Below are 16914 nucleotides of genomic sequence, written 5' to 3'. Positions count from 1 at the left end.
AGCCGTACCAGCTCCAAGTCCAGATTTTAGAGAACAGAGCAGGGAGGGATGGTGAAGCACAGCCCAAATTCCTCCCTGAATTTGCCAATTCTCCCCAGCTGAGTCAGTGGGAGGCTGGGAGGGTGGAGGTGGGTGGGGGTCCAAGCTCAGGGCTGGAGCCGAATAACCCAGGAAACAGCCCCGCTGGGCACCGGGCCTCTCAGGGCCTCAGTGCCCTTCCCTGGAACATGAGATAAGAGAGCTTTTGCCCAGGTGGGGAGGGCTGGCCTGCTTCACCCAGTGGGGGTCCTCGGGGGAACCAGCCAGCTGAGACATGTTGGGCACATTCCCTGTTGTCTGGCACGGAGTCCGTCCTCCATAAATGAGAAATGGCATGAATATCATCAGTGCCATGACTGTTATCAGCAGCCGAGCTACAAGCAGGCTAACTTGGAGGTCCCTAGCCTGGTTTCCTTCCCAAAGCCAAACATCACCTCTATTTGTTTGTTTGTTTGTTTGAGAGGGGGCAAGTGAACAAGCAGGGGGAAGGGCAGAGGGGGAGGGAGAGTGAGAATTCCAAGCAGACTCTGCACGGAACTTGGAGCCTGGCATGGGGCTCTGTCCCACGACCCATGAGATCAGGACCTGAGCCAAAACAAAGAGCCAGACCCTCAACTGACTGAGCCACCCAGGCATCCCTGACCATCACTTTTGTAAGCGGTGTGGGGGAAGAAGATTTGGAAATTGGGAGAAATCCAGAGTTTTGATGCAGTTTGGAGTTCCTGTGAGTGCTTATACCCCTCAGCCCCACAATCCCCCAGCTACAGACATAACCCCCTCCCATTTGCTGAGCCATCACTAACTGCAGGGGGCATGCTAAGTGCTTCACACATGGGTGGGCTTCCCTCTTTGGTGGATGCTATTGTCGTGTGCCCATTTCACAGATGAGGACAACTGAGGCCGAGAGGGGCAAGATGATTTGCCCATGTCCACACAGGGGAAAGGGACCAGGCGAGGACTCCAAGCCAGGTCTCCCAGGCTGCTCCTCCCACCTTTGGAGCCCTGATAAGGCTCTTCTTCCCAGACTCATCCAGGTGGGCTGTGTAGTTGTACCTTTGTCTCAGCTCTTAGACCATCAGCAACTTGAGGGTAGAGCAGCTTCAGCACGGATTCTTCTATTCCCCAAGTTTCATGTCTTTCATAATCTTTACCCACCATTATTTCCCAGGCCAGTAAGAAAGTCCAACGAGGAAGGAGGTTATTACCATAGACTGTGGTGGGTGCTGATAGAGGGGCACACAGCTGGGATGGGGGGTGGGCAGTGGAGGGGACAGCACAGGAGGCACTGGGAAGAGGGAATGCCAGACTTGGGTCATTTTTTTAAAAAGATTTTATTTATTTATTTGACAGAGAGACACAGCGAGAGAGGGAACACAAGCAGGGGGAGTGGGTGAGGGAGAAACAGACTCCCCACTAAGCAGGGAGCCCAATGCGGGGCTCGATCCCAGGACCCTGAGATCATGACCTGAGCCAAAGGCAGACGCTGAACGACTGAGCCACCCCGGTGCCCCGAGACTTGGGTCATTTTTAAACAAGTTGTTAAAAAGCAACTAAAAAGGCAATTCATGCACATATAAAAAATAAAATCACGAGATTTTTGAAAAAATAAAAATAGATTAAAAAAATAAACTCCAAATACTGTAAAAGGGTATACAATGAAAATTCAGATTTTTCTCTTGTCCCTCCTGAGGAGACTCACAGCTAACAGTTTCTTGTGGATCCTTCCAGAAGCTTTCTGTGCATATACACATGTATATTCTCTTCCTTGTACTTCTGGTGCCTGACCACGTGTGTCCACATCTGCCCCTCATTCATTTCCAGCTGCATGGTCTCCTAGTGTGGATGCACAGTGGTTCACTTAACCACTGTCTCCCCATGGCCATCAGCTTGTCTCCAGGGCTGTGTCTCCATAGCAACAATGCTGCCAGGAACATCCCCTAAAGCATGCTTATCTCCCATGTAAGAGCCCCCTGTAGGGATAGGTGAGGAGAAGTAAGGAAAGTGTTTCCAGGCAGAGTTGCTGCACAGGCAAAAGCAGAGAGATCAACAAGGTACCTTCCTGAGCCCCTGGCTATGGCCTACTTGGGGTTGTGGGTGGGTAAGCTCTGCTGAGTTTGGGTTCTGCAGGCCCCAGGTTCCCCCCCCACACACACACACTTGATATCTGTTCCCAATGTCAGCAGGCTGGACTTGAGTCCCTTTGTGCCTCCAGGCCCCATCCCTTAAGAGAAAGGCACCTTTGCTGTATTTTGTTTTTCCCCTCTTCTTATCACTGTAGTGGAACCAGGCAGCCAAAGCTGGGAGAAGGTTAGTATCTGCTGAATGAGTGAATGAAGGAACCCACTGAAAGCAATAGGCCCTCCCCAAGAAAAATGTACATATGGACACACATTTTGAAAGAAGCTATGAGGATTCACAGACCCCCTGAAGTCCACCCACACATGCCTCATTAAAATAAGATTTTCCTAGAGTCTCTGTAACACTTTGAAACTGAAGTCCTTTGGTGGCAGGGACAAGAGATGGTCTAAAGGACACTGTGTCTCTCAGAATGCTCCAGGGTCCAGGGGCAGTAAAAGCCTTTGGAAATCAACTTCCATAGCACTTTTATTTTATAAATAAAAACATGTGGGGAAGGGACTGGCCTGAGGAGTCGGGATTCTCAGCAGGGGGCTCCTGCCTCCCTCCCCTGCAGACCTCATTGCTCCTCCTTTCCCGCTAGGCTCAGACCCCACCTCCACTCCCCTCTAAAGTGGCACTGAACCTTCCCAGCTGTCGGGGCCCCATTTGGGCTCACTGCCAGACTCGGTTTACTGCCTCTTCCACTACAGCCTTCTCAACTGGTACACACCTAACACCGGGTGCACAGTGGTCTACTGTCAAACCCAGGGACACCGTGGCACACAGTTTAACTTGGGCACATGTTGGCAGAATTCTGTAACATGGCGATTTTGAACCAGAATCCAGCTGCTTTTATGACCAGCCATGAAGTATTTCTATCATGCCAGGGCCTGGAGTTATTAGTTTCAAGGGATTTTTTTGTCTACCCTAGATGGCCCACTTCCTGCACATTTGGGCCGGACACTGTGCTAAGTACTTAGTGTGAATTCTCAACAGGACTCTCCTCCTAACCCTTGGGGCTGTGGGCAGTTGTTATCACTGTTTGACAAATAAGGAAACTGAGGCTGGGAGCGGTAAGACGTCTTGCCAGGTGTCAGCTGCGGCTGAGGTCGGGGATGTGAATCAGGCAGACGCGCTCCACAACCTCTTTTCTCAATTGCCATTGGCACTGCTACCACCTGTGAATGTAATTCACCAGCTAGCCAAGGCCCAGAGACCCGTCTGGTCCCAGCCACACCTGTCTGGGGGGGGGCACCTGGGTGTGAGCCAAGGAGATGGGAGCGCGACGCGCGAGGGGCAGCGGAGAGCCAGGTGAGGGCCCTCAAGCGCCAGGCCCGAGGGAGGGGGTTGAATGTGGGGCTAGGTGTGCCCGGGCCTGTGCGCCCCCGCCCACCTGCCAGACACTAGAGTGCGGGGGCCGGGGAGGGTGGGCGGTGTCCCGACAGGTCCCCGTGTCCCATCCCCAGCCCAGGCTGGACGCTCCGCTCGCTCGGACCAGGCCTAGGGCGCGCGCCCAAGGGGCCTGGAAGCCCCGCCCTCCCGGTGGCCCCTCCTCCGGGAAGGTAAGCACCACCTTCTCCGGGAGCCGCCCGGAGAGCCAGAGGCCCGCGGGCGCCCCGCCCCCCGTGAGTAGTGACCGGTCGCCGCACTCGCCGCGCCGCACTAGGGATTCCTGCGCCGCCGCTCGCTCACCTGCGTCCGCTGCCCGCCCCTCGGTGCGCGCCGGGCCCGCCCGCCTCCCACTGCCAGCCCGGCGCCGCGACCCGCCGCCCCCGCCCGCGCACTCCGAGCGCCACCATGAACTCGCTCTTCAGGAAGAGAAACAAAGGCAAATACAGCCCCACTGTGCAGACCCGGAGGTGAGCAGGCGCCGCACGCCGCGCCCGGGACGCCCGCGGGAAACCAGCGCGCTGAGGGGCGCCCTAGGCTGGGAAGCAGAGCCCCGAGCGTGGGGGAAACGGCCTGGCCCGGATAGCTGCAGGGGGCCCCCCCGAAAGCTTGGCCGAGGGGGCGGGGAGCTGAGCCGGTAGTGCGCGCCAGGCGGGAACGCCGCTCCCGAGGGACACCCTTGAGCTGGCAAGCCCTGCCGGGGTGGGAATGAGGATGGGCTGGGGGGCGCCCGAGGAGAAACATGATACTTGGCACCGGAGAGTTGTAGGAGGTCAGGGAGCATTAACTTGGTACAGGGAACTTCTGTGTCTGAGGGTCGCCCTTGCGCCGGGGGTTCTCCTGAGACGGGAAGCACCGCAGGGGTGGACAGTCGTGTGTCGGGAGGACGCTACACCCAAGGCAGGGGCGCCGCAGGGGATTCAGGAAGTTTCGTCCAGGGGCTCACGGGGGGAACGGAGACTGAGCTGGGCGGGGGAGGGGGGGCGCTCGCCCGGCGCTTCTTGGAGAGCGCGCAGGTGCTCCTGGCTCTGTGGGGCTAGAGGTGGGGGTGGTGCGTGGCGGGGCGGTGGTCTGTGTGCCAGCTGCGGCAGCGGTTCCCGGGAGCTGCCACCCTGCCCTCCAGAGCTTCACCAAGAAAAACCCATGGGTGTGGGGGGGAGCTGGTGGAGGGGCACAGGCTGAGACACCCCCCCTTTTCCCATGCCGGGGTTTGCGCGGTGGCTGGGCGTCGTCGGAGCCTCCTTCTCACTGCATGACTTCCCAGGGGTGTGCCCCACCCCCCAGTCCAGAAACTGGCGGCGTCTCTGAGCCTCAGGTTCCCAGGGCGGCCTGGGAAGGGAATGACATGTCTTGATGTGTTTGCGTTGAGACGGCAGCCCACGTCCGTTTTGATAAGCCTAATGTATTCATTTAATAACCGGTTTAGGGAAGCCTCTTGGAGATGCTGAGATTGAGGGAAGGGGTGGGACTTTGACCCTTGCAAATATGAGGTGGGGGCTCCTGGCTGGGAGGGTGCACTTTACCAAGCTTCATTCAGGTGGGAGACTCCGCGAATTGCACTGTCCAGCTTGCTGGCAGTATCCACCCTAACATGCCCCCACCCCACTGTGATCCTCACTCCCATCCAGGCGCAGAAGAAGGTGAGAAGACTCTGGCCAGGGCTCCCACGATACTCCTGTGGTCCAGCCCAGGCAGACCCCCTCAGACAGGTGCAGGCAGGCCTGGGCACTCTATTACTGTGAGTTCCAGCTTTTTCAGAAACTGCACCACCCCGTGATTTCAGGGTCCCCCATCTCTCCTTTGGACTGTTTAAAGTTCAGAGGCATTTATTTTCCCCTCCAAAGTACCCCCCCCCCAGCCTCCCCAGGCTTTCACAGCCCCAGAGATTGGGCAGGGCCCTGTATGCTGTTCCTCTGTGGCTGAGTCCAGCTGGCTCTCAAACCTAGCTGGGGTCCCGTCCAGTCCCTGAGCTGTTCCCTGGAGAATTGCACAATCGCATACTCTGTGCCAGCCACAGAGGACTGTTCTGTTCTCCCCCCACCAAGACTTGGGCTCCTCCAGTCCTTCACACATGCACACACCCACACACCAGGAGATGGGCCAGGCCTCACCCTGCCCTCTGCTTACCCCGTTCCTCCAGACCCTGATCCCTCCAGCTCTCTGTCTGGTCCCCCTAATAGAAGGTTGGACCTAACAAGGTTATGATGAAATCATACGTGCTGGGAGGGTCTTGGCTTTCCCAACAGAGGATAGGAAGGAAGGACTTCCCATCCTTTATAGCTGCGTAGACTCCAAGGGCCTGGGGTGACAAGGACTCAGGGTCCTACCCCTCTCCTGCCCTCTTTCTCTTCCCTGCATACTTCTGGCCCAAGGCAGCCACCATCTGCTGTTTTCTGACAGCCATTGATCTCAGATCTCAGCTTTGAGGTTTCTTCCTCCAGGAAGCCTTCCCAATTCTCTCCCCCAGGATGGGATGAGAGACTCTTCCCTGGGGCTCTATGGCCTGGCACAGACAGCTCTGAGTAGGGGCTGGGTGCTTCCCTCCCTGATCTCACTAGACCAGTGCATCCCTCTGCCCCTTCCCCCTCGGTGGGGACAAGTTCATGGACTGGGTTATGGGCTGGGGGACAGCCTCTTGCCCCATTCTCTAAACAAGAATCTTCTGAGTGTCACGTAGTGCCTAACACTGTCCTTGTAGCTCTAAGATGTGGTCGTGGGTCATGGGGGCACTGACCCTCAAACATTCACCCTAAGTTTTTGGGGGGCCTCCTTTGAGGGAGGGTGGGGTTGCCAGGGAGATAAAGCATGGCAAGGTGAGTGGGAGCTCCGACCCCGAGAGTAGAATGCCTCTCTTCTGAACCCGGCTTTGCCACAGCTGCTGTAGGCAGGTCAGGGAACCACTCTGAGCCTCAGCTTCCTCATCCCCAAAGCAGGGATGGTGTGAATACGTGTCTCCAGCCTGAGGTCCTGGGGGAAGCAACTGTGACAATGGACAGAATGCCCCTAGCACACAGGAAGTACCCAGACACGGGGTCAGCAGCACCATCTTCAGCGGAGGGGACCCAGGACCCAGAAGCCAGGCAGTCACAGAAGAGCTCTTGTGGAGAAAACTGCCCCTCCCTGTTTGTCCACTTTTTAGCATCTGAAACTGGGGAGGGCTGGAACAGGTGAACCCCGCTGCTCCTGTCACCCTGGTTCCTAATAACAGGTGTGGGAGCTGATGTTCACACCTGAGCTAATGACAGGGTCAGGCCTGACGGTGCAGGTCACTGAGGATGAACATGGGCATCCAGCCCAGCAGGGAAGGTCCGGAGGGGACCTTCTCCCACCGTCCTGAACCCTGAACTGTGGCTGATAGTGCAGCCCCTACCAGTTGCCCCTTCTTGGTTATGCAACCCAGGGCGAGCTGCTTGGCCTCTGAGTCGGTGTTTCCTCCAACTGTAGAATGGGCATAAGCATAGTTCCTGCTGGATGATATTGTTGGCATGAAGATTAAATGAAATAACACAGGGAAAGAGTTGAGAGTTTTAGGAGGCCTCAATCTATGGCCACTACGATGATTATAACTATTGAACAAATGCAGATAAGGCACCTACCACGTGCCTGGGTTTGAACTGGATGCCGATGGACAGGCTGTGCACCGCACAACTCAAGGGCTGCTGTTTCCGGGGAGTGGAGGAGACATTGACAATCTTCTTGTACTCGATGGAGTTACGCTTAATTACTAGTGTGGTTACAGGACTGTTTCCTGGCGGTGGGACATAGAGCTGGATAGACGAGGTCTCTAGCCCATCGGCTCTGGTGCCCCTGACTGGTCTGAAGTAAGAGCTGTCAGGGCAGGGTTAGGGTGGAGACCTAGGAGATCAGGCAGGACTTCCTGGGGAGGTGTCCGACCTGTCATGGGGAGGAGTGGAATGGTTAAAATCCAGCTGTGGAGTTAGACTGAATTCTGCCTCCTTTTGATTTTGGCAAAGAAATTTGGCCTCACAGAGCCTCAGCTTCCTCATCTGTAAAACGGGACTAATTTTGCCCCTCCACCCAGACCTGGGTCCCAGTATAAGCACCCAGCAGCCTGGCCTCACCTTTCAACCTCACCGGGGTTGCATCCTGCCAAGAATCGCCCCGTCTTAACGAGGAGGACCCTGTGTGGGAGGTGGGGCCCAAGGCTTTAAGGGCTGGTGAAAGGGGTGCCTGCCCTCCTGGAAGCTGGCTAGGGTACCCTGAGCCTATTGGTGGTTAAGAGCACAGAGTCTGATGTCAGCTGGGTGTGAGTTCAAGCCCTCCCTCACTTTGCCCCTCCTGACTGTGTGACCTTCGGCAGGTCACTCAACATCTCTGAGTCTTAGATTCTTCATCTGTGAAATGGGAGTGATGATAGCAACCCCCAGCTGGTGAGGTTGCTGGGTGTGCAGCCCCAGACCCGGCTCACAGTGAGTGCTCGGTAAACTCCAGCAGCCAGTACCAGTAAGCGCACACTATTAAGGGTAAGGATAGTGTTAAGCCCAGAGCTGACCAGGCAGCTGGTCTCCTCCTCCCTGGTGGGGCAGGAGATCAGCTGACTCTCATCCATTCACCTCAACATTCATGGGGCGCCCACCTCAAGTAGATCCACGGAGACACACCTGCACACATTGATCAGTGACAGCTGGAAAGCCTGAACGATTTGGGGAGGGTTCTGTCAGCAAAGCCCACCTCCAACCACATGGGTGACTTGTACTGGAGTGATCCAGCCATTTCTCAAGCACCTACTGTGTGCCCAGCATGGCCGTGGGTGTTAGGGTGCCTCATTTTGACACCATACCAGCCAGGCTGGTGTTGGTGTCTCATTTCACAGACAGTAACACTGAGGCCAAGAGTAAAGCCAGTCACCTTGGGTGCATAGCTCACAGGTGGCCGATGCTAGTGGCCCAGGAGCCCCTGGGAAGGGGAAGTAGGTCTTCCCCCCACCCCACACCTGGGTCTGGTGGCAGCCGGCTCCAGGGATTGCCCCAGGCCAGATGGTGGAGTCACTGGCTTTTGTATTCCCTGACTCCGCCCCAGCAACCCTGTCTACTTCCCCTCTCTCTGGCTTTGCCCTCACTTGCCCAGTCCTCCTCTTGGCAGAGGGAAGGAGACCTGATAAATTAGGTTCAGAACAGAATGGCACTGAACCTTTAGAATGGCTGCTAATGCTGGCATTTTGAGGATTGTCAGGGGCAATCATCTGGGGATAGGAAGTTTTGGGGGGGAGAGGCTCAGCTCAATTCATACCATTTAGGCAATACCCCAAGTAGGGTGAGGGGCACCCAGAGGGCTCTGGGCACTGGGACAAGCTGCCTTTAAGAGCATTTCCAAGGCTCCTTGTCAACGGGGGAGGAGCTGGGCTTCCCAGCTCCCTTCTACGTGCCACTCTCCCAGCCTGCCTGTCCCAGCCTGTCTCTGCAGGGGAAGGGGGAAATGGCCTCTGGTCTTCGTTCTCTCTGCTCCTGGTGGCCCTTCTGTGTTTCAGCCTCCTGAGCCTGGGGAGGGAGGCCCCTGGTGCCCCAGGAAGGAGGTTGCTGTCTGCAGGGGCCAGCCCTGCATTGTCCGTTTTGCCTTGCCTACCCTTGCCTAGCTAGCAGCCCAGGCCGTCTTGCCCTGCATACTTGCAGTAGCCTCTTCACACTTCCTGCTTCTACTCTGACACCTTAGTCCCTTCTCCCCGTGGCTGCCGGGGAGCTCTTTGCAAGATGCATATCTGATCCTGTCCCCCGCCGCTTGCCCCTTGCCCCTGGGTTCCCTGGTTGCAGCAGCCCTGCACACACTCATGTGTGTCCCTCACCCTGTCCTTTCCACATCCAACCATGTTTTGCCCGCACTGCTCCTCCTGCCTGGAATGCTCTTCCCACCTCTCTTGGCTCATTTCTCTTTCTCTTTCTTGGTTGGTTTCTGTTCCTTAAGCCCTCTCTAACCTTTTGTCTTGCCCATCTCCTTGGTCCTTATTTCAGCAGCCATTTGACTCTGGCCCTTTGGCCAGATGGGGATGGCTGGCTCCCTGCTACCAGACTGGCTGGTGTAGCACATATGCTGAATGAATGAATGAATGAGGTGAGCCGTGGAGGACTGCTAAGATTCTCTCTCTCCCTAAACCGCCCCCCCCCACACACACACACCAGGACGGTGGGGGTGGGGGCTGGGACACAATGTGAGGGCCTGAACAGAGAGTGCTGCTGACCCCTGCCCTCATCCAGCCACTTTCTGTGTGCTCGGTAAACAGGCGACAACAATGCAGGGTGGTAAGTGCTGGGACAGTGGAGGCAGAGGGTCCCTGAGCCAGCCCGAGGGCTTCTGGGGGACCAGCAGGAGGTGGGTGGATCAAGAGAGCCCAGAGAGGGGGTGAGGCGGGATAGGTGTGCATCCATGTGCATAAGCCTGAAAAGTCATCAGTGAACAAAGCTAATGAAGGAGACAGAGAGTATATTTATGTACATTTTAAAAAACATTCATACAAAGCAATATGATGTTTCTGGATACAGACACAGGTATGTAGTGGAAAGCATGAAACGGGCCGAGGAGGAAACCAGCAGCTCCAAAATTACCCTCCCCCAGAGGAGGGGGCCGAAGGGATAATGAATGATAATGTTATATTTGTAAACATAATCCAAAGCAAATACGGCAGCATGGGAACATCAACTAAGTCTTGGTGGTAGGATTCTTTTCTGTACTTTTCTGCGTGTTTGAGCTAGATCATGGGTTTTCAGGTCTTTTAAAGTGAGGAGGGGGATGGGAAAGGAGAACTGGCAGGAGGAACAGAGTGGACTGGAGCCTGGAAGGGAGCCTGGAGTCCTGTGTCTCAGAGTCTAGTCAGTAGTGGGAGAAGGGGTCTCGGGGAGGAAGAGGAGGTGAGCCTGGGAGGGACAGGTCCTGAGGCCGGAAGAGCAAGACTGGAAGGCAGGCAGGATGGTTCCATATCAGGAGTCATGGATAGAAAGTCTCAGGAAGGCGGCAGGGGTATTGGGAAAGGTATGAACATTCAAGAAGCTCAAGGTTGAGTCCTGGCTTGGAGCGGCTGCCCTAAATTATGATTATGTTGTGTTTCTTGGATAATACTACCCTGATGTTTCTGTTTCAAGTGAGGCTCAGAGTTTTAGTAGCCTGCCCAGAGACTCAGAATTACTCTAACACGGGCATTCTGAGCCAGGAGCAGGCAAGCTGGCTGCCAGAGTGTCCTGCCTGGCCCACCCTTTCCTGGGCAAAGGGTTTGTCAGGTCTTGTAGGGGAACTGCACACCCAGCTGCTCCCTGGCTGGCAGCTCCATCTGCTGCCCGCTGACCCTGAAAGGCTGCATGGCTGCAAGAAAATAGCTGTGTGTAGAATTCCTTGCTGCCCCAGTGGCCTGGGCTCGGATTTCAGACTCCTAGCTTTTCTGGTTTTCACTACTACGTCCTGGGCATGGGGACATAGTGGTTCCAAATTAAAGTTGAGGAAGGATTCTAAGTTTGTGTCGGGACCTGAGAGGGCTCAGTCCTGCCGCCCCAGATAAGGAGCTTGACTCTTTCTAAGTATAAAATGGTCAACTAAACCCCACTGCTCCTGAGGGAGAAGCCGAGGCCCATGGGCAGGGACAGAGGGCATGGTGGGTAGAATAGAAAGAGCCTGAGTTTAGGAGTTGCAGACTGCCCCCCCTTCAGGCCCAGCTGTGCCACTTGTCAGCTGTGCTGCAGGTCACATTCCCACCCCTCTAGGCTTGATGAAGGCAGGGACTTTGCATGCTGTGCAGTCACTCCCATACCCCCAAAAACGGTGCCAACCACACGTAGCACTCAGTAAATAGTGGTGGGAGGTCTCTCTTGAATCTGTGAATTAGAGTAGCGTAAGCTTGTGGAGAACACTAGAGACAGTGGGTTTACAACAGCAGGGATGCAGCAGGTGCTTAATAAATGGAGCCTGGTACTGCTGGTCTTGAACCTGGATGATGTCCTGACACCCAGGGGCACCAAGATTGGCTTAAGCCCCGTTTAAACCTTGCAAAAATCTTCAAGATTACCCTGGTGTTACCCAAGGCAGCTTGAACTTCTGCATGTGGGTAACGAGAGCCTGAGAGCACACGCCTGACACGGGCCTGGAGGTAGGGTGGCTTTGTGGGGCGGAAACAGATTAGGCCGGGAAACGGATCTGTAGTTACTACACCAGCAATCTTCTCTGTTTAGGAGTACTTCCCCAGGATTAATAGTTGGGTGTGGAGGATTTTACTAATTACCATGGAAGTTTCTAGTAAGGAGAGTATCAGTCAATTGACCAATCAATCTGGTATTTACTGGATGCTTCCTGTGTACTGTGTACTCCTTTCTTACAAGACTTCCTCTCTGTAGAGATCTGGGGATTCTTCCTCAATCTGATCCCCCCCCCCAACCCTGTGACACATTACTGTGGTTGAGTTCCGGGTTCCCAGCCCTGGCTGCACATTAGACTCATCTGGGGAGTTTATTTTATTTTATTTTATTTTATTTATTTATTTATTTATTTATTTATTTATAAATTATTTATTTGACAGAGATACAGCGAAAGCAGGAACACAAGCAGGGGGAGTGGGAGAAGCAGGCTTCCCGCTGAGCAGGGAGCCTGATGCGGGGCTCGATCCAGGACCCTAGGATCATGACCTGAGCCGAAGGCAGATGCTTAACGACTGAGCTACCCAGGCGCCTCTCATCCGGGGAGTTTAAAAGCGATGTCCAGGCCCTGTCGCAGACAGATTAAGTCAGAATCTCTAGGGCGGGGCCCACACTTCAGTCTTTGGATGTGTAGCCAGGGGTGCAAAGCCCACATTTACACTGATTACTTCGATCCATCTTGTCCTTGAGGTACACACACCTTGCTTTCCCTTTGCCATAGCAGCTGCCCGATCTGTCATGCTGTATTCCTTTATTCTCGACTTTCCTGTATCATTCCGTTTCAGGTATGTGTCTTATAAAATGGCACAGAGCAGGCTTTTGTTTTGTATTTTTATTCTCACCTAAGAGTCTTATCTTTTAACAGGAGAGTTTAACTCATTCACGTTTATTGTAATAACTGATGTGTTTGGACCTTCCCCTATACAAAAATAGTTTGTATTTCCTATTTATCATGCTTTCTCTTTTGTTTCCTTTTGGTTCTTTTCCTGCATTTTATTGGGTCAAACTATATTTTCACAATTAAGTTAGGATATAAAGCCTGAATGGGACAGAGTGGATGAAAATACCCTGACCCAGGCAATCTGAATGTTTGCAATTATAGTCACTGGGGTGTTTTTCTTCATCCTGATTATTAGGTTATAAACCTTTGGATGGGGCACCTGGGTGGCTCATTGGGTTGGGTGTCATGATCCCAGGGTCCTGGGATCGAGTCCCGTGTCAGGCTCCCTGCTCAGTGGAGAGTCTGCTTCTCCCTTTCGCTCTGCCTTCCGCTCCCCCTGCTTGTGCTCACACGTTTTCTCTCTCTCTGTGTCAAATAAATAAATTAATTAAATATTTTAAAAATAAATCTTCGGACTTACCTGTCTTTGGGTGCCCTTAATTCCAGGTCTTGCATAGGTTTGGAGTTCAATAAATAAGTGTTGAGGGATGCCTGGGTGGCTCAGTTGTTAAGCGTCTGCCTTCGGCTCAGGTCATGATCCCAGGGTCCTGGGATTGAGCCCCGCATTGGGCTCCCTGCTCGGCAGGAAGCCTGCTTCTCCCTCTCCCACTCCCCCTGCTTGTGTTCCCTCTCTCGCTGTCTCTCTCTGTGTCAAATAAATAAATAGAATCTTTAAAATAAATAAGTAAGTGTTGATCTGAGCAGACGTTTGATAGCATGTTAACAACTCCTGTCTCAGGGGTTGGTAACAGAGAAGGGCCTGTCCCCAGGCGGGTAAGAGCGGTGGAGAGATGACAAGGAGCTGGGGGTGGAGGTGAAAGTTTATTCAGCCGTGACTGACTATGTAGGAAACTGGCTGGGGTGACAGCAGTCACCAGTCTGGATGCTTACTAGTCCAGTGGCCCCAGGCAAGTTGCCCCTCCTCTCTAGGCTCAGTCTGTTCACTGGGAGCAATAATAGTACCAACCTGGAGGGGTTGTTATGAGGATCAAAGTGGAAACATGTGTCAGGCCCTGGGCCAGGGTACAACCCAGGGAGGTGTTCCCTCTGTGTTGATTGCTTCTCCCAAAAGGCCTGCTCAGAGGGACAGATTGGGATCCCCTCATGGTGGCATCTTAGGAGAATGTCTGAGTCAGTTGCCACCACTATTACTCAACTACTGGGATTAATTGTACCGAGACAGGTGCCCACAAGATGTAAATCACTAGGCCTCCCCTGAGGGGTGAACACCTTGCTGCTTCGTCCTGTCTCCCCAACGTCTCCCTGTCATTTCATGGATTGGTATTTTTTATCTATGTATTTATTTTTATTTTTTTTAAAGATTTTTTTTATTTATTTGACAGAGAGAGACACAGCGAGAGAGGCAACACAAGCAGGGGGAGTGGGGGAAGGAGAAGCAGGCTCCCTGCAGAGCGGGGAGCCCGATGCGGGGCTCGATCCCAGGATCCTGGGATCATGACCTGAGCCGAAGGCAGATGCTTAACGACTGAGCCACCCAGGCACCCCGGTATTTTTTTTTTAAAGATTTTATTTATTTATTTGACAGACAGATAGTGAGAGAGGGAACACAAGTAGGGGGAGTGGGAGAGGGAGAAGCAGGCCTCCTGCCGAGCAGGGAGCCTGATGCAGGACTCAATCCCAGGACCCTGGGATCATGACCTGAGCCTAAGGCAGACGCTTAACGACTGAGCCACCCAGGTGCCCCTGTGGATTGGTATTGTTGTCACCCTTGTTTTTTTGTTTTTTTTTTTTAAGATTTTATTTATTTGACAGAGAGAGAGAGGGAACACAAGCAGGGGGAGTGGGAGAGGGAGAAGCAGGCTTCCCGCCGAGCAGGAAGCCCGATGCGGGGCTCGATCCCAGGACCCTGGGACTATGACCTGAGCCGAAGGCAGACGCTCAACGACTGAGCCACCCAGGCGCCCCGTCACCCTTGTTCTGAGAAGGTGGCTCTGGAGCCTGTTCCAATCCTGGCACCACCACTTCTCAGCTGTGTGACCTCAGGTGGGTTTCTCATACCCTCTAAGCCGCAGTTGTCTTCATCTGAAAAATGGGGGGATAGGAATTGTGGCCATGCCTCCAAAAGTCCGCTCAGTTCAATACCTATTTATTGAGCCCCAAACCTATGCAAGGCCTGGAATTAATGGCAAAAAAGGGCCCCCTGAAAGATGAGTGTGTCCTGGGGCGCCTGGGTGGCTCAGTCTGTTGAGCATCCGACCCTTGGTTTTAGCTCAGGTCATGATCTCGTGGTCATGAGATCAGTGAGATCAAGCCCCGTGTCGGGCTCTGTGCTGAGCGCAGAGTCTGCTTCATATTCTCTCTCCCTCTCCCACTTGGGCTCTTTCTCTCTCTAGAATAAATAAATAAATCTTAAAAAAATGAGTACGTCCTTATTGTCCAAAAATTTATAGTCTAATAAAGGCAGGATTAAGAAAAGTGCCCGATGAGGGCGTCTGGTTGGCTCATTTGGTGTAGTGTGAGACTCTTGATCTTGGGGTTGTGAGTTCGAGCCCCATATTGGGTGTAGAGATTGCTTAAAAATAAAATCTTTTGAAAAAGAGAAGTGTCCAATGACTGTAAGGGTGCCTTTCTCCCAGGACTGTAAGATTTTAATGGATCTTGTTGTGAAGGACCTGCGGGGGGTAGGGGGGCGGTGATAGGTATCTGGCAGGTGCTCTCAGTGTTTAGCAATCATTTCCTGAGTGCCTACTGTGTGTGCCTTTGTGTCAGGATGGGATAGATGTCTGGGAGGGAGGGACAAAAGAAAATGGGGGCCGAGGGACACCCAGCACCAGAGGTTAAGCCTCCCAGCAGGTCTGGATGTCCCCGGAGAGCTGCTCCTGCCCTGGCTGGCTGGCCGGACCCAGAAGAGGATGACCCTGGCCAGCAGGCAGCCAGGCCCCTGCTCTGGGCTCTGGGAAGAGGTGTGCACTCTTACGCATTCCGGACATTCCAAAGCTGACGGCTCCTGCCCACCCTTCCCCTGCTCCCTGTGCATACCCACTGAAACAGAATTAACCCCCAAAGGGAAGGACGGGTAGACATGATCAAGGGGAACATGGGGACTGACTCAGGCCTGGAAGGCTAGGTGGTCCTGGCCAAGGAGGAAGGGCAGTTCCCACTAGACGGGCCTTGTGCCCACCCCTTCCTATCTCTACACACAGAGAAAGTTGAGTTGTGACTGGTGGGGGACAGAGTGGTTCTAGGCAGGCAGGGACAGCTGGGGACAGGGGCTTATGGCAGGGCTGCAGCACCCCTCTGGGGGTGTGATCTCTTCCCCAGAGTGGCAGGTCCTGAAAGAGACCAGGGCAGGAAAGAGGCTGTTCTCCCAGCCTGAAGGGGGGGATGGCGGGGAGCGAGCCATATGCCGTGGGCAGGGATGTTGCAGCTCTGGGGGCCTGGGGAAAGGGCGTTGGGCTGTGGTTTACGTGCCCTGGCCCTCTACACACAGGTACCATGCTCGGCTGGGTGCAGCTGAGAGCCCTGGAATGTTTTGAAGTCAGGCAGCCAGGAATCTGTAGACCGGACCTGGCCTTGGGGCAGGTGTCTGGGCAACCTGTGTAGGTCTGGTGGGAGAGTGACAGAGAGCAAAAGGGATGATCATTTGTTGAGTGTTCCTAGGTACCAGGCTCTGAGCAGGACCACAAGATGCTCTGAGCATCCATCAGCTTTATTATGGCAGAACCGATGGGCTTAGAGCAAAGTGGCCGGAAGCCACAGAATCCCCTAAAACTGCATTGTCCTACTTGGGAACCACTAGCCACGTGGGGTGTGCTTAGAACAAGCTGAGCTGTGCTGTGAGTTAAAACTACATGCCAGGGTTCAGAAGACATAATATGAAAATGGTATGTAAAATATCTCATTAATAATGTTGTTCTGTCGACTACCTGTCAAAATAATTTCTTAGATATATTAAGTTAAATAACATATCATATAAAAATTAAGTTCACCTGTTTCTTTTGACTTTTTTCATGTGGCTGCTGGAAAAATTTAAACCACAAATGGTGGCTTGCAGCCTATTCCTATGGGACAGTAGTAGCCTTGAACTCAAAGCAATACAATATGAACTCCCATTTGGGGATGTTCCCCACCTGTGAAGTGTGTCTTTCTCTTTGCTGCTCCCTACGTAGACACCATAACCCTATTTATGGATGAGGAAATTCAGGTAGGTAGGAGAAATAGCACGTTTGGTTACGCCAGACACCCGCGCGGCTCATTGCACTGTTGCTGGGAGGAGCGTTGTGTGGGGCACAGTCTTGAGCCTTGGCCATGTGACTGCCACATCCAAAGTGCTTTACA

At 53.8% G+C, this 16914-nt stretch overlaps 1 protein-coding gene across 2 annotated transcripts in view; it reads left to right on the top strand.

Moving 5' to 3' along the window:
* Positions 1-3847: 3847 nt before the first annotated feature.
* Positions 3848-16914, top strand: part of PPL (periplakin) — a 44194-nt gene continuing 31127 nt past the window's right edge. The window contains exon 1 of one of the 2 annotated variants that reach the window (XM_027613527.1): positions 3848-4016. In XM_027613527.1, the coding sequence (XP_027469328.1) occupies positions 3955-4016 (62 nt within the window). In that variant the 5' untranslated portion in view covers positions 3848-3954. The remainder of the gene's footprint in view (positions 4017-16914) is intronic. The other variant, XM_027613528.1, reaches the window with a different exon arrangement.

Source organism: Zalophus californianus, chromosome 10 (genome assembly GCF_009762305.2).
Source record: "Zalophus californianus isolate mZalCal1 chromosome 10, mZalCal1.pri.v2, whole genome shotgun sequence".
Taxonomy (NCBI): Eukaryota; Metazoa; Chordata; class Mammalia; order Carnivora; family Otariidae; genus Zalophus; species Zalophus californianus.
This window is presented reverse-complemented; position numbering and strand designations above follow the sequence as displayed.